We start from the raw sequence: 21,890 nt of genomic DNA on the forward strand, positions 1-21,890 counted from the left end.
CTTATAAATTCGTAAGTCTGCAAGTAGACATAAATGTGCGTTAAATTTATAAATGTAAAAATATATTTCGGTCTTCTTTCCTCAATTGTGAGTTCCTATCATGTAAGAATTGCGAAGTCCGTGACTCAACAAAACGATTGAAGAGCACATTTCAAAAGAGTTTAAGTTCAATACTCTCGATAATATTTTTTTAAATAATATACTTGATAACGTGTTTAGAAATTTATTTCTGCATCTGAGAAGAGAAATGGACCGTGCTTTTGGAAACAATTGCTCCTCGATTGCATTGTAATGTGTGCCATTTGCGAACTTATGTTTAGTCGACAATCTGTGACTCGTTTACGATGCTCGAATGTATCGTTTACCTCAATAAAATAGTAAAAAAAAAAGACCAACTGTGGCGATCGACTCATCTAAGAAAGTACGTCTGTATCTTCATCAAGTATTGTGATACTGCATGATCATTCTCGCATTAATTTTTGTGCATTTTTACATAAAAATTTTTTCAAGATTACGTTTGTGTGATTCACGATTGGAAAATAATTGAAGATAGCTTTATTGTCAATTAACTTTATGTGACTTTATTTTGTACAAAACACACAGATAGTTTTTGTTTCGTATTGTTCAGATTTACTTGAATTTACGTTGATTCGTAATTTTCACAAGAGTGTAACACCGAAGAAACTACATGTACATATTGCGAATAAAATTCGTATTTATTGCACGTCGCTTGATTACTCGAAGACAACACGAATGGAAATAAAGATATATAGTCGTGCTTTACTACCCCTCAAGGTGCACTCACACATCAGTGTTGCGCATTTCGTAGTCATGTATGCGACTTATCGATTTTTGTTTTCTTTTTTTTTTGCGAAACAAGATTGCAAAATTTTCCGATTTTCAATCTTCGCGCAATGTTTGCGCGACAACGAGTTGTCGCGTAGATTGAGCACGGTGTAAAGATTTTGAATATGATTCAATACGCAGGCTATCGCATTAGAATCGTATCGTTTGGCTGCGTTACGATGTCGTTCAGTCTCGAGAAGCGTACTTTCGATGCGAATCGCAACCGGAAAAAAAGTGTATATTAATGTCCTGGCTTGCTTTCAGATATGCGACTGTCGGAGTGGCGTAACGTAAGACCGGTGACCAGCTACATCTGTCCGAAATGCAACGCGGGCTTCCGGAGGGCGTGGGACCTGATTAGGCATAAATGCGGCCAAACGCCGCGATACGCGTGTCCGTATTGCCACAAAAAGGACAATTCGTCCTCGAACGTTTACAGACACATCAGGCGGTGGCATCCGAATCATCCCGTCGGTGTGAACAAAATGTTCTGAACGGTGCCGTAGCGGAGTATCGATTATCGGCCAAAAATATATTCCTACTGACTACTTACATGTGTGAGAATAAATTGTTCTGAATGATATTGTATAGCAGAATATCCTATTATCAACTGAAAATATATTCCTACTGACTACTTACTTACATGAGAATAAATTTCTCTTCAGATGTCTCGACGCGATCTTTGAATATAATTCTACGCAATAATCCCTCAAACAATTAACACGCATTTATCTGAACCTAAAGATTGCATAATTTTGCTATAAGTACGCACAGCAATTCGGATTTCTTAATTTTTTATCTAATAAGCACTTTTGTTTTTTTATATTTCGATAATACAGTGTTATTGCAGTATTAACACGATAACAAATATGTGTATATCAGGTTGGCAATCGTGGTTGCTCCAAATGTTTATATAAAAAAACGATTATAATTTGAGTTTTATCTGTCTAATTTTAACATCGCATGCAATGTTGTCGCAGGCACAAAATTAGACGGTTTACTCTAATATTAAATAGGATATAAATGGGCGATAGAGCGATGACATGTGAGTTTTATCGTGTAGTGCGGTTTGATGTGTCTCATGTCTCATATTTTGTGATTGTGTGATTATAACTCAAGTTTCGAGGAGAGTCTTGTGTGAAATAAATCGTATGGCTTCATTTATGTTGTTTTCCATTCTGACTTGTCTTATGCCGTATTAGTTTGCTGCGAGTATATAACGACCCGTCTAGAAACGAGAACGATCCATGTTAATCTGTTTTTATGGATGAGTAATCGCGCGTATACGTAGCGGACTTAATCTCCTTTTCGGTCACGAATTAGCGTCGATCGTTTTCGATTCCCAGCAACTGAACACGTCCACTCCGTGAGAGAATCCTCGCAGGATACGCTCCGCTGATCCAGCCGGAGCGTGCGTTCGTTCTTACGTTAATCTTACCCCTCTCGACTATTCGACAAGATCGGATCCGTGCGTGCCCACGGATCTCTCAGGCGAGAACGGAATTCCGAAGAGCGAATCGCGCACTGTCGCCGCCGCTAACTCGACTCTTCGAATTTTTCAGGTGCCCGCCAGAACGCAGCCGCAGCCAGGAAGCGGCGCAAAGTGTACTCCCTGAACAAGAGTCACTACTGCCCACGCTGCAACCGCGGCTTCACCCTGAAGAAGAACATGACGCGGCATCTGCGCCACGAGTGCGGGATGGCGCCCAAGTATCAGTGCCCGTACTGCGACAAGCTCTCGAAATTCACGCAGAACATTTACGCGCATATCCGAAAGTATCATCCCGATCAGGCCTTGTGCTTCAGGCGGTTGTATTGAGCGATCGTCCCACTTTCCCTCTTCGTATACGCTTCCGTTCCAGTTCGTCCTTTGTTACTCGGGAAAATACAGCAAATTGACAATTACCCTTGTGTGATAAAAGGAAAACTCAATAAAGTCCCTGCGAGTCGAGTTATCGTCCAGTGTCTGATCCCGCTTCTACGATGAAGTAAATGCCGGCGCCCGCGCCGTTTCTTTCTACAGCAAAGATAACGCGTCGAAGCAGGAGGTCGCGATCCGGAGAGTTATCCCGGATCAAACGACTCCTCGTACTTCGCGTCGCGCGAGGCCTTCCGCTTCTTCTAACCGTGACGGTCATTCTCGATTTCAGGTGCTGCCAGGAGACGCCAATACGCTTCACCTTCGAAGCGGTTCGTCTGCAAGCGTTGCAACAGACGATACGTCCGCGACAAGGGCCTGAGGAGGCATCAGATGTACGAGTGCGGCAAATCACCACGCTTCAAGTGCCCGTATTGCGGCAGTCGGGCCAAACGCCGCTCGACCATTTACGTTCATGTGCGAATGAAACATCCCGGGATGCACGTATGGACGGTAGATCTCGGTAAAGAAATCCGTCTCGCGTAAACGGCTTTCGCAAAGATTTCACGAAGAAATACAGACTTCCGATTTTTGCGCGTGAACAGGTAGGGCCAACTGAGAAGCCTAACGGAATTGTTAAGTAAATCTGCAGTTTTTTTTCTAATTTTTTTCCATGATTGTGAATGTTTATATGGGATAATATGTCCCTTACCACTCCGTTTCATTGTTCATTTTCGAACCAGAAAGAAAAGGGACGCTTGAATAAGTGATAATATCGTTTAATTTGTTACACCTAATCATCTTTGTGCTTGTGACTGTATCGATAAGATTCGACAAATGCGACGTCAATGTAATCCGAAATTTCTTTGTCTCAAATTTATCTGAGGCATATCTATTGTTAAAAGAAGAAGTTTCAATATATGTATCACAGTAAAATGCGTGCTATAACGTTTTTTCTTACTTTATATAATCTCAAAAGCGAATATAAATAAATTGAAATTACTCCTACGTATCCCTCGTATCAACCTCTTTGGACTTTTTCACTCCACAATGAGTGAGTTACCGTGTACATACTGTATTTCTTGTTAACTTACAGCTTATCTTCTCCACGCTTGGAGCATCCATGTTATGCTCGCTCTTTGTTTCCTCATTCGTTTATTTTTCAGGGTAAGAAATTAACACAGGCGACCACGTTGAATCGAGACACGCGAAAGAGACACGTGCGTCCGTTTGTCGTTCTTTAAATGTTATCATCCCGTCCCTCCCCCGTCGGTGAACCGCCGTTTCTGACTGACGATCAACCTGTGCTTTTACAGCTCTCTACAGTCGCTCCTGCTACGCCGACGTCGCGTCCACCGTCACCACCGGTCACCGGCGCCGATTCCGTACCAGATTAGGTGCGTCCATGGGCGGTACTTCGTCACCCGGTACCTATGAGTGCCCCAAGTGCCGCAAGATCTACAAATGGTACCGCGGGCTGCACAGACACCTCGAGTACGAGTGCGGCAAGACGCCGCGCTTCAAGTGCCCGCACTGCGTTTACATCGGCAAGCATCGCTCGCACGTTTACTCGCACATCAAGAGCAATCATTATAATCGGCCCATCTACGCAATCGACCTTCAGCAAGACTGAAATCGCTTCAACGAACGAGTGAATGAATTCTTTTCTCGCACTTCCTCCCGAAATGGGACAGATCCCGACAGATTTTACCGGTTTTCGACGCGCAATACTGTCGTTCGACGCACGAATAAAATTTAATAAAGACCCGCGTGTGATTTTATGATGTATATAACGATGACATCACGCGAGCTGTGGGTCAGTGTAAATGAAGAGTCCTATTGTTTAACATGATAGGTGTCTTCGGACATTAAAAACGTTTTGACGATTTTGGTCGGATGGCTTTAAACTTATTTAGTCAGTTAACTAATGCCTGTGATCTCAGCCTATGCATCAGCGAAACAATGAGAATGTTTATTTTTCGAGTATAATAAGCCGCTGTTGTGTATTTTATTTTATGGTATCCAATTCGATTATCGGCATTTCTAACGTTAACAAATCATATTTATTAATGGGTTTTTATTTATTATATAATGGATATTTATTTTGATGACAAATTGACCGTTTTTGTTATAACTTTATCTGATATATATTAATGTTGACTATTTATGTATTATCTTGTCATTACGTATGCCAAGGTATGCGAAATCTGTAACGTTCTTCGAGATACCGAAATTGCACTATAACTGTTTGCAACTTATCGGTAATAAACAAACGTCGTTTAATACCAAAACCGTTGAATATTGTACATAGTTCTAAATTAGGTTTACAAGACCTGCAATACTGTCTATAGAAAAGTACTTTTGTCCTTAGAAATGTAAATGTCCTTTTGCCAAATGTTTCTTCTATCTTTTGATTTATCTCTTTTTATGTTCTTATCTTCTGCCTTTACTGTCGTGTTGTTTAACTTGAATCACCAATATTGTTGTGGCGATCCTACAGATTATTACTTTCTCAACGGCACAGATTTCTCGGCGATCTCTCCGATAGCACAGCAAGGTTGGCAAGGAGGGAGTTCTTCACAGGTGCTCGAGCGGGAAATGTCGAAAACTTGTACGCGAGCCTCGCTCCCGTCATGTCACTTCCCGCCGCGAGTTCCGACATCGAGTTATCCTCGAGGGTCAAGACGAAGTACGAAGAAGCTCGCGCGCGGAACTTGCCCCGCGCGTGTGTGTCGACGCGTGTTCCTCCTCCGCTAACCGGCTGCGAACTCTCTTTTTCCAGATCCGTTTCTGAAGTGGTCCGTGCAGAGCACCCATAACATCGAATACATCCAGAACCTCTTGCCCCGCCACCAGTGCCCGAAGTGTCACCGCAGCTACAAACACCGTAGTCACATGATGCGGCATTACAGATACGAGTGCGGCATACCGCAGCGATTCGAGTGCCCGTACTGCAAGCACCACTTGCGTCAGCGTACGCACGTGTGGACGCACATACGCACGTTCCATCCGGATCGCGAGCTCTACTGCATCGACATCGCCACCAACTTGAGGCTCTCCTGGCAGGAAGTGCACCGAAGCGATTGAGACATATCGTTCGCCGAGCGATCCTGCCTTTAGTCGTTTAGAAAATTAATTTAATTACATCCCACGAGATATCTAATCGGTATTGGTTGACATGCTTCGGAAAGAAGAATTTACGTGTACTTTCCATTTTTTATATTTATATGTTGTTTCAATTTTTTTTTTAATATCTTAAATTTATGACTCTGCACAGGATATGCGAGTAAAATCTCCGTATTCTGTATCTCGTAACGTAATTGCCGTAATGCGTATTGCACATATTAATTAAAAATTTTGTATAGGTACAAAAAATTATAATTAATATGTACAATATTATGGAAATTACACCAAAGAATACAATGTGATATGAGAATCATGACTGTCGAGACCTCAGATGTATCTTATATGTTTAATTATTTTAATACTTTATAAAATAAGTTAATTATTTGAAGAGCCTTTTCTCGAGACACTTTGAGAAGTGAAAATTTGAAAGATTAGCCTCTTGGAAAATTTGTGAATTACAAGCGGGCAACGCTATATATATAGGTCTTCTATAAATATGTATATAAAACAAAGTTTTTTTCAGTATCTATATTAAATGTGTTCCTAAGCTCAAACTGTCGCTCTAGAATTTACAGGGACGATTGTATAGCTGGTGCCAAAATGGTTGAAACATTTTTCAATGACTCTTGAAATGCATTCGATATCAAAGTTTGTTTTCCAGTTTCTTTGGAAGACAAAATTACCTGAATATCAGATGCGTTTTGAGATTCACTAGAAAGTATTTGAAAGAATGGTTTCAACAATTTTTACACCAACTACATTATAAATACTATCTTATACGGATATCTATCACGAAAGGTTTCGCTGTTCAAGCGAAAAATCTAGTTATATAATCGTGGTAGATTTTATTTTCATGACAAACCTTTAATCGTCTTTAGTGTTTTCCCACTTTTAGGTCGTAGATCAATACGAAACATAATGAATTGCATTTCACAAGTCACGTTTCGTTTGCCGACGAGACGAATCTACGTTGTGCTACCGGTAAATGTATAAGAAAACCATAACTATACATGGATATGGCTGCTCTGCCCCTCGTCTTCGAATATCGATTTTAAACAATAAATTCGAGTATCTTCGAATTAAGAATACGTGATACGAGTTATTGCGCACTAAACATTTTATATGACAGTTTTTTTAATTAGAGAATGTGTAATGAAACGTTCGTTGATCTTGCGATCTTGCGTGCACCAATAAAGACAACTATCATTCGATTGATATCTTTCTCTTTCCTTTCTTCGTTTAATTTCTGTGAATAATGAAGTCGACGTTTTCGACTTTTTGCAACGACAATATTTAACGAACGATCCCGTCCACGTGGTTTTCACGCGATTTATCGTTGAAGGAGTGCGCTAACACCGTTTTGCAGGACACGTTCATTATGAGGATAACCGAGGATCGACTCGTTATTAAAACGATCATGCTTTTTTCATGGGTTTCAGATAGTTCTTCCAAGCGGAGGAGGAGTCTCGAAGAAGTTTATTCGGAGTCGGGCCATCTCAATAAGCGATACGGCCTGTACGAGTGTCCCAGTTGCGGCAATCTGTACAAGTGGAAGAAATCGATGCTCGCGCATCTGCGCCATCAGTGCAAACAACCGCCGAGATTCGAATGCACGTATTGCCCGGTAAAAAATTATCAGAAGGGCCATATCATACGTCATCTGCGCGTGCATCACCCGAATCTGTCGCCGTTGTACTACGATTGGAAGCTCAACAATGTGTACCGGCTCTGATTAAGTATGCGCTCGTCCTCGCGTATTATGATTGTTATGTCCAATAAACTGTGCAGCTGGATCTCCAATTGAGTGGCTAATTTGTAAAGAACCCTATTATCACCCCCCATGACACAATCGTCGACGTCTGATCACTTTAATTTCGTTTACCGATAAATATGAATGTATGTTCATTAGATTCTTAATCAACTCGTCGCCGTTTCACTTGCAGGTACGGATGCGCTCGTCGATGAATAAAATGATACTAACGGTACGTCTTGATATTCCAAGATCAGGATGTATGTCTGTCGCTCTACAGTCGCTCGCCACGTCAGCCTTTTCATAATATTCAACATCGTACGTAGTTTATATGAACGATTTATTTACGACGCGTGTAGACGAAGACGGAAATGCTGAGTACGTGCGAGGTCACGTTGCGAGACTTTTCTCGCGTCTTTCTCTCAGATTTTTAATCATTTTCATTATGCGTTGCTTGTTGGGGAAATCCGATGATGCAGCCTAAGCCGAACGGGCGGTGATCATCGTAAAAATCTTTTCTTTCTCGCGCGCACTCGAGCATGTCCTTCAGCATCTTCGTCTCCGTGTTTCAGGGCTCCACGTGGTGTCGCCGTTCGGGCCGCCGAACATGATCTGCAAGTATCAACCGGGAGCGGACGGCAAGCTCAATTCCGAGGCGTGCAGGAAATCGAGGATACGTACGCGCAAGGTCAGCGCCGACAACATGAAGCCGTTCCAGTGCCAAAAATGCGGTCGTGGCTTCACCCTGAAGAGGAACAAGGACCGCCACGTGAATTACGAGTGCGGGCACGAGCCGAGGTTTCAATGCCCCTACTGCGGGCTCCGCAGCAAGCAAACGTCACCGGTTTACGCCCACATCAGAAAGAAACACCCGGAAGAGGAGGTCTTTATCTTCGACATGAAGCTCTGAGCACAACAAGAAGATCGCGAGTTCTCTGGTTCCATACCTGATCTCGAGCTACCCAAGTGAACTTTCGTCTTTCCACTGGGCCTGCTTTCTATCGCGATCTTCGTACATCACTGAAGACGAATGTTTCTCAATCTCGCTTGTTACTGCCATATTTTTCTTTTTCGTGAAAGAAGTGAATTGTGATTTTATGTATATATATATACATGCATATTTTTTTTTTAATTACAATACAGAATACAATCTATTAATTGCATTTAATTAAGGAAATATATTATTTAAGTCAGCAACAAAATTTAAATCGCGAATGAAATATTAATGAAAAGGCTGTGATTTAATTTTAAAATAATATTTTCTCTTCTATGAGTCTCACTGTTAAATGTTATTAAACATTGTTAAAATTTGTCAAATAATAGTAAACTTTTCTAGGATTTCTTATTTCAATCGATTAGTGCCTGAATCTTCCTTAGTCATGAATAAATTTCAAATCTGACTAAGAAAGATGCTCGCGAATGGCTGGTATCATGCGTGTTGAGAAACTGACCTACTTTGCCACGCAGACTTTGCCAAGCGACGACCGAAGCCAATCATCGGAAGAGGATCATCGAGAGACTCTAAGGCTGATATTTCGTGTGTGTCGTACGACAAATTTTTTAAGCATGTTAATTGGCTGCAGGACAAAGAAATTCTCGAGTTTCTAGAAATTTTCTACCTTGTAGCCAATCAGTACGCCCGACAAAGCTTGTCGTACGACACATGAAGTATCAGGCTGGACTCTGGGATAGTTGGCGTAGATACTTTAAGATCTGAAGAAAATTGTTGCTTCTACTTTATATAAGATTATAAGAGAATCATGATTCGCTTGTACGTTGTTTTGTAAAATAAAGTTTTATCATGTCTGCCGCTGAAGCGCATGGATCTTAACAAAGCGGCTAGGCATTAACGCCATTCTTGTTCACGTACCTTTTTCGAGTATACGACCAGAGCCACGGGCAGCACGGATCCTCTCATCACCCGAAGACTGCACACAATCCGGCGTTTACGATTCCGATTTTTCTAATAGATCTCTAGTTACGTAGATTCTCGTAAGCAGTAAGAATCACACGTAGCGATTTTATATTCCAATTTTAGACCGCATTTTTGTAAAGTCACACAACGTGCTTCTGCGTCACCGTAGCCCGCGCGACGAGAGCGTTGCTGAATACAGGTTCGTCAGAGAAGACGCCCCGCGGTTATCACAGGTATCCTCTCCACTAATGCAAATTACAGCAAAGCATGAATATCAAATCCCCTGGCAAATCTTCCAATTGCTCCTACATCGAAGGCAGCACGAAAGCTCTTTACGACTTTTCGTAAGCCTTTGGTTCCCTCGAATCTTTCCGCTACACGTCCCCGAATGCGGTGTGCCGCTGCGTCTTATTAACCGACCAACTTTGAAGTTCCAGGTTTTTACGCGACGGCCCCGCAGCTGGATCTCAACTTTGTGTTGCAATCCTGCAAGGGCTTCAAGATCGAAGGCAGTAATAGGGATTTCGGCCAGGAATGTTCCATATCGAGGTCAACGACGAATTATTATTCTCATGGCCGCGTGAGAAATACCTATCATCTGAAGGGCGGCGGATTCGCCGCCGACAACAAGCCCCATGGTTGTCCCAAGTGCGGCCGCAGCTTCACTGTCAAGGGCAATATGACCAGGCATTTCAAGTACGAGTGCGGCCAGGAGCCGCGCTTCCAGTGTCCCTATTGCGAGTTCCGCAGCAAGCAGACGTCCAACGTGATGTCTCACATCAGGAGCAGGCATTCCGGTCAGAAGGTCTACGTAGTGCACCTCAAGTACGAGGACAAATAAAAGAGAAGGACGATCATGCGGGACGATGCAATTTCACGCGATGACAGTGATTTTCTCCATTTTAAATGAGCGGGGAACCGCACTCGTGCGAACGGAAAAAGTCATTTGGGAATTTTGAATTTTCACCGAATAGATTTTATGTGATCACGCTTTACGCGCGAGTTATTCCAAGATCGCGTATAGTACGATCGACATCCGTTAAGATAGATCGGACATGCAATTATTGCTCGCGATTCTACGCGACGGAGATGCCTCACGAACGTCCTTATATAGCTGTTAAGAGTTTCACGAGCGCGGTGCGGTTCCTACGTCGTCGGTCTGGTGATGTTTAATCGGTTTAATTGCAATACTTGATTGCAACAATCGCGGGGCAGAGGAGCGCGAATATTCGTTGGCTTAGTATCGTATAACGAGACGCGACATGACGACTTCGTCGTGAGGGTCTGCTGCTGATGGGCCGCGAAACGGCGAACCGTGTAAAATTTGTAGCGGCTGGAATAGCGGGACTCAGTATTATCGTCAGATATTCTCTCCGTCTTTACACGTTACGAAATATCTCCATGCTTAGCAGTTAATGAGCCGGCGCGCGGAACTTTTCGATGTGCTGCGTGAAATTACGACGTATTCGGGAATTGATAGCGCTATCGATTTAGCCTCGGCGATGTGAGGCTTTTTGAGATACGCGAGAAAGGACGGGTCTTTAAGCGCGAGCACATTCCGAGTTCCAGCATTCGTGCGCTATCCAATAAGCAATTTTTCGATTATTAGGGGCTTTAAGAGAGTCGTATGTTTTTTAAAACGTAGATGTATACCTTTTAAAAGATTCAGGTTGTGAGGTTGAGACGATGGGACACGAGGAAACATTTGCGTGCGTCTAAATGTACCAGGATCGATCAGACTAGATTATGACGCCGGAAAGCGAGCGGCGTGCGTGTTATCGTTAGCGAAGAATTGTCGATTTTACAATTGACAAATCGTCGGAATTGTTATAGACGACGAGCGACGAGCCAAGCGATCATGGGCGCTCGTCACGAAGACTGAATTGTTACTAACAGGAGCCGAAAGTCTGAGAGAACAGGGTTTTAAGCGGTCGGAACAAACGTAGTTACCTTCTTTTTTTTTTAATCACGATAATAGAGTCACACGCTGCCGTGATTTTGTTCTTAACATGAAGATGCATCGTTACACCTGGGACACTAATAGCAATCGATAAACATAGAATATATTTCACCTATCAACGCGAAAGTAGATTGAGAAATGTTGCTCTTCATGTACCGCGGAAACACACCAGTTTGTCACACGTTTGGTTATCTCTCGCGATTTGATATATTCGCGGCACGTGCCTTTTGTTTCTTGCATTCGCATCGCATCCGCGCGGACGGAAGGGTCTCTTAGAGACACGAGACACGTTAGTGGCCGACTGTTTTTGTTGCTGTGATATAATTATTCGTATAGCGATATAAGTGTATTCTAAGTACTTACGTACGCGACGAAGCCACGTACTTAAAACAAATACGTATCTGTCGTCGCGCGTAGAAAACGATTGTTCTTCATACATTCCGTTAGGTCTTCGGATTAAGTTCTCTGCGTACTTAAGATTCGTACTTAGGATGTCGAGCAAGTTTTTGCGAGCGAGGGATCACATCCGCACGGGGTATTTTGACGGACGCAAGCAATTCTCGGGCCTGCGAGGCCCGTGTTATTCGAGCTTCGCGCGACGTACGTCAAGATACCCTTACCGATTCCTGGCCGATTAGGAACGCAACATGTTTTCACCGTCGGTGTATCAATAGCGATTTCCCGCGGTACGTTTTATGATCGTATATCGTCGCTGTGGAAATGTAATATAAAAAATAAATTGATGTTCGGACACCCTACTTGCCCTAATGTGCTTCAGTATTTTTCTCCCCGATATATCCCCCAGCCCCCTTCAGTCTCTCCCTCACGTATCTAGCACCATGTTATTTCAGTTTAAACAAACGGAGAGACGTAGGACCTCATCTGACGGGTCTGCACGATAGACAATCTACTACGCGTGTGGTGTTTGTTTGCGGTCAAAACTAACGACGGATGCCTCTCCCTTTCACGACTGTGAGGAACGTGTTTTTTTTTTCTGTTTCAAATTTTCTACCAACGTGCTCGATTATTCACCCGCGTGCCACGAGACTAATACCATTTGAACAGTAATCCAATAATCCAAATCGTAACTTTCTACCTGCATTTATGTGCTTTGTTCTTTGCACCTTAATATCTAACGAACCACTCTTTCCCAGGGTCAGTGAGAAGTATCTCCAATGCGATTTTCCTCATTAATCGCAGATCGGCTGTCTCGTTAATTATCTATCTCTAATTTTCTCGAAGCTGAAAGATTGTCGTCTTTTTTTTTTAACGATAAACATGTACATAAACGATAAACTTGTCGATGCGCCCGATGATCAGAAGTTACCAGACGTAGCGATCCGGACCGAGTCTCACAATTCGGTTTTTGCTTTCAGATCTCCTCATGATGGACTCCTTCATGAACTTCGTAGGTCCCGACGAGCGTTCGCCCTCCCAGACTCAGAAGACCCTCTACTACTGCCCTAAGTGCCTGCACGGTTTCACCCTGAAGAGTAATCGCAATCGTCACTTCAGATACGAATGCGGTCACGAGCCCAGATTCAAGTGTCCTTACTGCGAGCTGCGCAGCAAGCAAACGTCGCAGATCTATAGTCACATCAGAAAAAAGCATCCCGCCGAGAGAGTCTGGGTCGTCGATCTAAAGTCCTAACGAAACGTGCGAACGTCACGTGGATCTTCTGTCTTGGTCACGAGCAGTGTTGTGTATTATTATGATTTCAAGCATAATAAACGTTACTTCCACATTTCCCGTCTTGACGATTCTGATGGCGCTCTTATCTTCTTGTTCATCACTTAATTGATTGCTCATTTTCTTCCGGAATTTCACTTTCAGGAACAGATTGCCGACGTTACGGGCACGTCTGCTTATTAACTGCATTATCAGGTACGAATATATTACGTGTGAGGCCGTTAGGAATTCCTAATCAAAATTTCCTCGTCCATCTCGAGCTTCTTTGAATTATTGAATGTTTGTCTTTGTGATACTTCACATGTAATTTATGTCAAATGTGTCGCGCGATATCATAAAAGTTGATGACGATCTACATGTACGACTAATGATACTGGATTGAAGCTGGATGATATCGTTTATGTATTTTATTCACGCACGATATTATCATTTGCTTCTACAAGCCGTTGTTACATCACACACATATTTTAATGATACGTATGCGAGAGAGATCAAATCGTAAAAATCGCTTCAATGCAAGTATCAATTTTTCCTTCACGCGAAAGAAGAATAAAATGATTGACAGATAATGATAACATATTATTGAAAACTAGAAGTTGATTATCCGTAAAGATTCTATTATTCATGAAATAAAAATCGTCATTAAAATATGTATCCCATTTTAGATTATTTTCTGCATATCAGCTTATGGTCTGAATTCGATCAGTTCGAACGCATTACAAGTACACATTGCACCAGACACTCACTTCGCAAAACAGACGTCGCACTTACGTGCCCGATAACCGTTAATGATCTTTCCTTGGCCTGTCGATAGCTCGTCAACGATTATCCGCGGTCTTCTTCTAATCGTTCCGTTGTTTGCTTTCAGTTCTTCTGTACGGAAGTTACGGGGTCGGCCTATACGACTCGACGAAGCCCGACGCGAGCCAGAGCGTCGTCAGGGGCCGGTCGTCGGCTCGACGACGAGGAAGCGGTCGCCGTAATCACGTGTGCCCCAAGTGCGGTAACGGTTACACCGTGATCAAGAGCCTCAGGCGACACTTGCGCTACGAGTGTGGTCTGACCCCGAGGTTCAAGTGCCCTTATTGCGGCACACGCAGCAAGCAACGCGGCCACGTGAGCCAGCACATACGCAGGAAGCACTCCGGTCAGCGCATCTACATCATCGACTCGCCCTGATGAGGCTTCACCCAGCACACGCTCGCTCTAACGTTTCTCTCCCTTTGACGACGCAATGTCGACCGTATAACCTGACGATCTTGTTTTATTGTTGTTGGTTTTATTTCTCTCGGCATATTCGACACTCGGCACTCTTATCGTGCGACGAACCGATGTTACATGTAATTGTCGTTTTGTTAACTGTGTACTTGATAGAATAAAGCATTTCCATGACACTCTGCTGGTCTTCGAGATAGCCGTTTCATTTCCATACATTTCACGTATCGAAACGCTTGCGTTGGTAACTCCTCGGGACAGCCCGGACGCAGTGGTTTGCCGGAGCAGGTAAAACGGAGATCTTTGCGCGAGCTTGAACTCCTCAGGGTCAGGTGACGGGAATAATTTGCGGTAACATTTGCAAAAGCGTCTCCACGATCTTCTCATTTTATATCCTTTTCTCCTTCACGCATACGGCACTCGCGTACCTTGATCACTCAGCTAATCCCGCGTCCTGTCGATTTTTTTTTTTAGACGCGAAGATGATCAAGCTGGAGACCAGCCTGGAGAGCATGTGCTCGGTGGTGATGGAGGAGTACGAGAACTTTAGCTACGAAGAGGAGAAGCCGCTCAACTCGACGAGGAGACGCCGGGGCGGACACTTGCAGGGCGACATCGAGAGGCACACGTGCTCGCGATGCTCGAAGAGCTATATACACGCGTGGCACCTGAAGAGACACACGAAATTCGAATGCGGCCAGGAGCCGAGAGTCCAGTGCCCCTACTGCTCCGCCAAGATGAAGCAACGCGGTCACGTTTACAGGCACATCCGTCAGTGTCACCGGGGTCAGAACGTCTACGTGATCGACCTTAATTGAGAGAGAACTCACGAAGACGGGACCGATAAATCCCCAATACGGCGAACCAGCACCGGTGTTCTCGAACCTCCAATACTAGGCGCTGGTTCGTCAATTCTCGTCACGCTTACCGAGCAACAGTTTTACCAATCCGCGTAATTATTTCGAAATAGTGCCTTATATTGCGACTTTTTAAAATTTTTTTTTTGTTACGAGCTCTTGTATTGTTTATCTATTTTTAATGCACTCGTCGAAACGAAAGCTCCTTCATAAGCTGCGTGATTCCGAACAGATATCCGTATTGCTTCCGAACGTATAGCCTAATGAAGAAGTCCCGAGCGAGTCTTCTTGTCTGAGATGAGAAGTGGGGGGGGGGGAGTTCGTATCTGTCGTAATATTAAGTATTACAGTACGGATGCTGATGTATCTAGTCATCGTTGATCAGAATGTAGACGCGATAGAGAGAAATGATGAACGACAGAAGAACGATAAAATTGATTTTATCTGTATTATCTCTTTGTATCTTGTTCTATCGTTATCCCAAAAGAGCGAATAAATTACGATATTTTCTCACTTAATCGAAATAAAGTCATTTCCCTAATAGATTATTTACCTATGTCCGTATTATAAATTACAGCCGAATAAAGCAAGTCCGCATTGTTACCACTTGTTACTTTCCTAAGAATGCTGGGTTGTAGTCGACTTGGATAGTTTAATGCCTTCTCGATATTTTAAATGCCATCGTTTAGATTATTATTAAGACTAATACATTCGATTCTCTAGGTCCGTCAAACTTTTCCGATGTGAATTGCTATACACTTCGAACAGAGAATCGATAGAATTGGCGACCTAATCGTTGCAATGGTACTACGTCGACATTTAACGATACTGAAGACTTAATAGCATTTTGATTTGAGCGATTCCAATTTGATATTACGTGTATGTGGGTGTAAATTAAAGAGATTGTGCACATATTATTATGGCGCGATGAATATCGATATATGATTTACAGAATTTACAAGAAATATACATGCAGACATACAACAGGTCTAACAAAGAACAAAAAAAGATGATCCAATATTTTTATTATTATATATTTTTGTACTGTATATGCTCGCGCATTTATAAAAATTATGAATTAATGACTAGTATAAATAGATATTTGTATAATTCAATTATATGTCTTTTCTGTTGGATGTAAATTTACGTTTCCTTGATTTTATGAATTAATCGCGGAAAGAGATTAATTAATTGCGCAATCTGTTAATCAAATTCGATGAAATTTGAAATATAGGTTCTGTAAGACAAAATGAGCAAAAAATATCTGGAAAATCGTAAAATGAATTGCTTCTACAATATTATTGAAAGTTTGTAAACTTAAATTCATCGAGAGCGAATGAGTTTATATCAAGAAGTTTAATAAACTCTTCTTTTTCTAAAATTTTCCCAAAAATGTTTGTATTTTAAATAGCTGAACATTTTAATTCTGATACAGCTGAGATTAAACAAAATTTCTGATAAAATCGATCCATAGTAAGATAATCGAATGATTTAAGAATCCGACTTTTTCAGGGTCACGAAATTTGAAGGCTGGTCTTGCCGCAAATTATATTCCGTCTGTATATTAAACATCGCCTTGTCTATCATCCGTCTCGCATTTAGTCGCATTTATCGTTTATTAATATATCCAAATAATACAACGCAAACAATAAAACGAAGAATGCATTTTCCTTTCTCTCTCTCTCTCTCTCTCTCTCTTCTTTCTCTACTTTAATTATTACTTATATCTTCATAAACGCAGCCACCGCATCTTTTTCCGTGACTAACGCCCCCCGTTTTCTTCTTCCTCTCGCTTGCAGAGCCGTCGATACCGCGCATGATTATGCCCAGGAATCTGCAGCAACGGCTCTATTCGCCAATGATGTCGATCAAGGATCTGACACTCTGGATGTCCAAGCAGAGCGGCGGGAGTATCATATACCCGTATCGTTGCGAGAGATGCGGCAAGGGTTACCAGCACCGCGGCACCTTGCTGAGGCACACGCGACACGAGTGCGGCAAGGAGCCACAATTCAAGTGCCCGTATTGCGCACACAGGACGAAGCAACGCGGCAATCTGTATCAGCATATCCGCACCAATCATCCCGGGAAGAATGTCTTCTCCAGCAGCATCTAGTGCTTGTAAACGTCGCACGCGCATGTTACCACTTTCGCAAGTCTTCCTAATTATCCGATTTCTATTTTTTATCAGCGACTTTGTACACGCGCGAATTTAACGTGGATAGAGAAGGCAGTTGCAGTTACCATTGAGATTAAATTTACGTTTGCGGATATTGGCGTGAATCAATACCTGTAACGTGTAACGAGTATGTCAGTGCGATTTAATTGACTTGTTGCTTTAATTGACTTTTTTGCGTGTGAAGTTTCTCTACGGGTGTATATTATCTATATTAGTATTAGTCATAAGCGTAGATGCGTTAGTGCATCCGATCGAATTTGTCAATAATGTATTCTAAATGGAAAGACAATTTTGTACTCGAGTCATACATGCATTTTATTTTCAAGCCGATTCAGGCTTCAGGTGTCAATGCGAAATCCAACTCTTTTATTTTCCTTCCTTTCTTACACATTTATATTCGATATCACTGTAAGTACTTGCCAAATTTTATACAATAAATTAATTGGATCATTTTTTCCACGTACTTATATAAATAATCTTGCACGAGTCCAATCACTCTATAACATGAAGCGATAAGTGTTTATTTGTAAAAAAATATATTTTATGGCGCTTGTTAAAAATTGCTAGCAGCTTTTCATTCGTTAACAACGTTTTCTACAAAACAGAAATGCTTAAAATTAATATAAAAATGTTGTATTCAACTTATCTTTAATGGTTATTCGGGGGATATATTTTTCGTAGATATAAGCTGCATAAATTTAATAAATTTAATGAAAAAAATGAACTAGCCATAATGATATATTAGACTTAGAAGAAGTAGGCAAAGACGAGACATTTCATGCTGCATTCTGCGTTCTCACCCTTGCGATCAAAATGTTCGAAAGTCTATAAATTGGACTCAGCCTGCCATTAAAATTCACCTCGAAATCTCCGTGACCACTTACTAACCGCTGTATTTTATTTTCTTTCAGGGATGATAGCTTGGCAGAGTATCCATCAGTATCACCAGGATCGGATGATTAGCCAGCACAAAATTCCACACAATTCTAATTATGCGAACCCGAAGATTTCCCAGTTAAAATTCCCCAGCTATCTCGATAAGAAACCGGGTTTCTTTGAGTGCCCGAACTGCGGCAAGTATTACCGCTGGTTGAGGAACATGAGGAGTCACCTGAAGATCGAATGCGGCAAGGACCCGAAGGAGTGTTGCCCTTATTGCCCGCATCGCACCAAGTACAAGAGCAGTCTGCATAAACACATCCAGAGGATGCATCCAGAGATTAATTTTGCGTAATTTTACGAAATCTTTTTTTCTCTTTCTTGTTGACTAATCATGTTGTTGTGCAATCAATTCCGAATTATCTACCGACTTGTGCACCAGTTATTAACTGCACATGTATATTATGTATTTAATAAGACAAATAATGAAAATTGTTTACCGTAATTTATCAGAGTTTTTGTTATTAAGTGAGTTTTAATTATTAGTTATTAAGTGAACTTTTATTAAATGAATTATTTATTAAATAAATTTATTAAATGACCGATTGTTGCACGCGATCAGTGCACGAAGTCATTCGACAAGCATCGACTCGAATGTTCATAATATTATTATAATTAATCGTAATTATATTGTAAATCTAGTCAGTTGAAATGAAAGCGATATTAAATGGTTCACTGATAGAGTTTGTCGAGCGTTCTTTGTGTTTCGTTCAATGTCCCTGCAAACCCTTACAAACCATGATCGATGCGGGATCATCTTGTCGTTAACCGATATTTGACGATGATATTTTCAGGATTGGTGCTATATCGGTGCTACAGATGCAGACGTTTTTACACCTTGGAGAATCTTAGAGAGCATATGCCTACCGAGTGCAGTCAACAATCCAGAAGAATATATTACACGTCAAGAAGAAGCACTTATCCTTCATGAATATAACCTGAGATTTTTTTTCAACCTTATATGCATGACACAATATTTTTCTTATACATTATACAGCATGGATCTAAAAGGCTCGTATAATACATTTTGTCGAGAGAAATTTCGCCAAAGAGATTTAATTTTTATCTGTTTAATTGTAAGATTTCTTCCTTAAGTACAATTTGTTATTTGTTTAATATACATGCTTAGTTCATAATCAATTTATTAATTTACTAAGAAATTAAAGAAGTTACGTGATTAATAACGCGCCGCCAAGTCTAACAGATCCATGCAACGTTTTATTTCAATTTTCTGCGAAAGAAATGTCATATCTTGATGAAATAAATTGTCAATGCAACTTCGGAAGTTTCACTTATTTGTCATAGATTCATGTGAAAGGTTTTGGTTTGAATCAAATCACGGAATTGGCACCTTACAGATTCGCACAATTTCATCAATGATACTGTGATTAAATCGTCACTTACAATTAATATAAAACGCGTATTTTAATTTTCATCTCATTTCACCTTCTTATGTTATTAAGCACTTTGCACACATCTGCTGAAAATCATCAAGCATATATTTTGTAATATTCCCTACAAGCAAAGATATTGGGAAAAAAGATGGAGGAATCTATGAATTAGTGAATCTCGTACGTATATTATTCTCAGCAGTCAAAATACTCTTCTGAAGTTAAGAAGGATATAATATATATACGAGATCTCCGCGAATCTCCCAACATTTCGCGGAAAATCCAATTGTGAACAAAAGAAAATCAAGCACACATAAATCCGTAAATTGTAACAATAATATTTCTTGTGTGAAAGTGCCTCAGAGACATAAGGTATATTGCTACTTGCTACATGTTGTTACTTGTTACTAATTGTCAGATCTCGCGCCTTCGAAGCAGGATAGAAAGACCCGCGGATAGAAAAGCACTCGCTGGAAAGCGTCCTTCGTTCGCAACGTGGGGGAATTCTCTTCCGGTTATCCCGCGCGACTGTGAAGCGTCTTCCTCACTGACTAGTATTTCTGTTGCAGGTGTCAAGTACGTGTGTCAATTGTGCGGGCGAAACTTCTCGTGGCCGTCGAGTCTACGTTTACACCAGAAAATGGCGTGCGGTAAACCTCCGAATTTCTACTGCACCATCTGCGATTACAAGTCCAACTTCAAAGGCAACCTCAAGAGGCACATGTGTTGCAAGCACAATATAGATTTGTATTGACGCACGCGTGACTAAACGACTGTGCGATTCTTTTTTTTTTAAAAGAGAGACCGATCCTTATCTCCTTCAAAAGAAGAAAAGAGAAAGAGAAAATTATATCTGCAATAAAATATATTTGCTGCAACACGTCCTATGATAATCTTCCTTTTGATCCTTTACTTTCTTCCCGGCTGCGATCATTCCGGTCCATTCAGTGAACCTCACGTTGGTTTCCTCGCGGATTATTTCTGTTTCAGGTCATAGGTATCGAAGAGTGCCGATGCGAGAATGGACGAAGTAAGTACGTATGTACAGGAAGACAGTCGCACGTGTGTTAGTTTTTTTTTCCCTCGAGATCGAAGAAGCGCTTTCCGAGACGATCGACCGTGCGACATCAGTCGTGCTCTCGCTCTCGTAACTTCGTTCGCATTTCGGATCACGAATCCGAAGAGATGTTCGCGCGGAATCGTTCGGCCTCGAAAAGCGCCGTGATCTCGCTAGATGGATCATCCCGAGGACGTCTTCGCGGGGGATCCATTCCCGACTTGCTCAAGGCATGCGCTTCGATGTATAGAGACTATCTTGGTTGCGTTCAACGCTTGCTACCTCGACTCCGGGCCCCCTACACGTGGGTCCTCACGGGTTCGCCCTACCCGATCCTCTCGCGGTCTCCGTGATCGCGCTCTAACGGACACCTCTCATTTCAGATGCGCCCCTGTTTCCGATCGTGAGGCCGCGGCTGCACGTGTGCCCCCGCTGCGGCCAGATGTACTCCTGGGCGTCGAACCTGCGGAAACACCTGAAGATGGGCTGCGGCATGGTCACCTTCGAGACGCACTTCTCCTGCCAGTACTGCCCCTACAGATCGAGGATCGAGGCGAGCTTCCTCAAGCACCTGCTCTCGGTGCACAACATCAAGTAGACGTCGCGCTGGGGCGACACCCCGGTATCTCGCCGACCGACGACGTCTTCGATTCTTCCGCAATCGCGACGTCTCCGCGAGGAGCTCGGTCCGAGGTTCTTCCCGCGATTGGAATCGACGAGAGATTCCCGGCAATCTCGATGATTCTTTCGCAGGAGGAAGAGTTTCGCCACGGTCTCCTCGAGTCAGATAATCTGGTAGTCGGATAATACCATACGCCCTGCGGAACTGTCCTCCCGTAGCTTCCCACGCTATGTTCTTATCTAATAAGAAGCTCACGTATTCGAGCGAAAGCTGGCGTGCCGGCTTTCTAACGAGGAACTAAAATATTAGCTCGGTGGCAGAAGCAGCGAGTGCGCACAGCGTTTATGGTCCGATTGCTTTGAGAAGCTTATCGGAGCGTCGACTCTCGAAAAAACGTAAGACGTCGTATGTAGTTGTAATATGACACGTCATATCAATGATCTGTATGGTCTAACAATAAGTGTCGTACTATAGACTCTGTGTGA

The 21,890-nt window shown here is 42.3% G+C and overlaps 7 protein-coding genes across 7 annotated transcripts; all 7 read left to right on the top strand.

Moving 5' to 3' along the window:
* Positions 1-1,025: 1,025 nt before the first annotated feature.
* On the top strand, positions 1,026-7,041 carry LOC112465915 (Krueppel-related zinc finger protein 1-like). The gene is made up of 5 exons (XM_025033719.1): positions 1,026-1,047; positions 1,111-1,320; positions 2,409-2,658; positions 2,977-3,247; positions 4,002-7,041. The coding sequence occupies exons 1-5, from the start codon at positions 1,026-1,028 to the stop codon at positions 4,335-4,337; spliced, it is 1,089 nt and encodes a 362-aa protein (XP_024889487.1). The 3' UTR covers positions 4,338-7,041.
* On the top strand, positions 4,351-8,710 carry LOC112465930 (zinc finger X-chromosomal protein-like). Its single transcript, XM_025033741.1, has one exon. It carries the CDS (start codon positions 8,188-8,190, stop codon positions 8,488-8,490), a length of 303 nt encoding a protein of 100 aa, XP_024889509.1. The 5' UTR covers positions 4,351-8,187; the 3' UTR covers positions 8,491-8,710.
* Positions 5,603-7,562, top strand: LOC112465916 (longitudinals lacking protein, isoforms N/O/W/X/Y-like). Its single transcript, XM_025033720.1, has 2 exons — positions 5,603-5,678; positions 7,270-7,562. Exons 1-2 carry the CDS (start codon positions 5,603-5,605, stop codon positions 7,560-7,562), a joined length of 369 nt encoding a protein of 122 aa, XP_024889488.1.
* Positions 8,711-8,822: 112 nt separating the features above from the next.
* Positions 8,823-13,200, top strand: LOC112465924 (zinc finger protein 211-like). Its single transcript, XM_025033730.1, has 2 exons — positions 8,823-9,069; positions 9,933-13,200. The coding sequence occupies exons 1-2, from the start codon at positions 9,000-9,002 to the stop codon at positions 10,334-10,336; spliced, it is 474 nt and encodes a 157-aa protein (XP_024889498.1). The 5' UTR covers positions 8,823-8,999; the 3' UTR covers positions 10,337-13,200.
* Positions 13,201-14,641: 1,441 nt separating this feature from the next.
* Positions 14,642-16,283, top strand: LOC112465921 (longitudinals lacking protein-like). The gene has a single exon (XM_025033727.1). It carries the CDS (start codon positions 14,843-14,845, stop codon positions 15,176-15,178), a length of 336 nt encoding a protein of 111 aa, XP_024889495.1. The 5' UTR covers positions 14,642-14,842; the 3' UTR covers positions 15,179-16,283.
* On the top strand, positions 16,281-17,358 carry LOC112465923 (zinc finger X-chromosomal protein-like). The gene has a single exon (XM_025033729.1). It carries the CDS (start codon positions 17,034-17,036, stop codon positions 17,331-17,333), a length of 300 nt encoding a protein of 99 aa, XP_024889497.1. The 5' UTR covers positions 16,281-17,033; the 3' UTR covers positions 17,334-17,358.
* Positions 17,359-18,299: 941 nt separating this feature from the next.
* LOC112465922 (longitudinals lacking protein-like) lies at positions 18,300-19,021 on the top strand. Its single transcript, XM_025033728.1, has one exon. The coding sequence runs from the start codon at positions 18,310-18,312 to the stop codon at positions 18,628-18,630; it is 321 nt and encodes a 106-aa protein (XP_024889496.1). The 5' UTR covers positions 18,300-18,309; the 3' UTR covers positions 18,631-19,021.
* The last annotated feature ends 2,869 nt before the right edge of the window (positions 19,022-21,890 follow it).

This window comes from Temnothorax curvispinosus, unplaced genomic scaffold (assembly GCF_003070985.1).
Source record: "Temnothorax curvispinosus isolate PA1 unplaced genomic scaffold, ASM307098v1 QBEX01015652.1, whole genome shotgun sequence".
In the NCBI taxonomy this organism is placed as follows: Eukaryota; Metazoa; Arthropoda; class Insecta; order Hymenoptera; family Formicidae; genus Temnothorax; species Temnothorax curvispinosus.

What these genes read in the sequence shown, in the direction of transcription:
- LOC112465915 (XM_025033719.1), top strand. Translation starts at nt 1,026, where the DNA reads ATGTCGTTCAGTCTCGAGAAGC. An exon ending in GCCTTGTGCTTCAGGCGGTT is followed by an intron (nt 2,659 to 2,976) that starts GTATTGAGCGAT and finishes CTTCTAACCGTG; the next exon opens with ACGGTCATTCTCGATTTCAG. An exon ending in GTAAAGAAATCCGTCTCGCG is followed by an intron (nt 3,248 to 4,001) that starts TAAACGGCTTTC and finishes TCTGACTGACGA; the next exon opens with TCAACCTGTGCTTTTACAGC.
- LOC112465916 (XM_025033720.1), top strand. Translation starts at nt 5,603, where the DNA reads ATGCGGCATTACAGATACGAGTGCGGCATACCGCAGCGATTCGAGTGC. An exon ending in CAAGCACCACTTGCGTCAGC is followed by an intron (nt 5,679 to 7,269) that starts GTACGCACGTGT and finishes CATGGGTTTCAG; the next exon opens with ATAGTTCTTCCAAGCGGAGG.
- LOC112465930 (XM_025033741.1), top strand. Translation starts at nt 8,188, where the DNA reads ATGATCTGCAAGTATCAACCGGGAGCGGACGGCAAGCTCAATTCCGAG.
- LOC112465924 (XM_025033730.1), top strand. Translation starts at nt 9,000, where the DNA reads ATGGCTGGTATCATGCGTGTTGAGAAACTGACCTACTTTGCCACGCAG. An exon ending in TTTGCCAAGCGACGACCGAA is followed by an intron (nt 9,070 to 9,932) that starts GCCAATCATCGG and finishes TTGAAGTTCCAG; the next exon opens with GTTTTTACGCGACGGCCCCG.
- LOC112465921 (XM_025033727.1), top strand. Translation starts at nt 14,843, where the DNA reads ATGATCAAGCTGGAGACCAGCCTGGAGAGCATGTGCTCGGTGGTGATG.
- LOC112465923 (XM_025033729.1), top strand. Translation starts at nt 17,034, where the DNA reads ATGATTATGCCCAGGAATCTGCAGCAACGGCTCTATTCGCCAATGATG.
- LOC112465922 (XM_025033728.1), top strand. Translation starts at nt 18,310, where the DNA reads ATGATAGCTTGGCAGAGTATCCATCAGTATCACCAGGATCGGATGATT.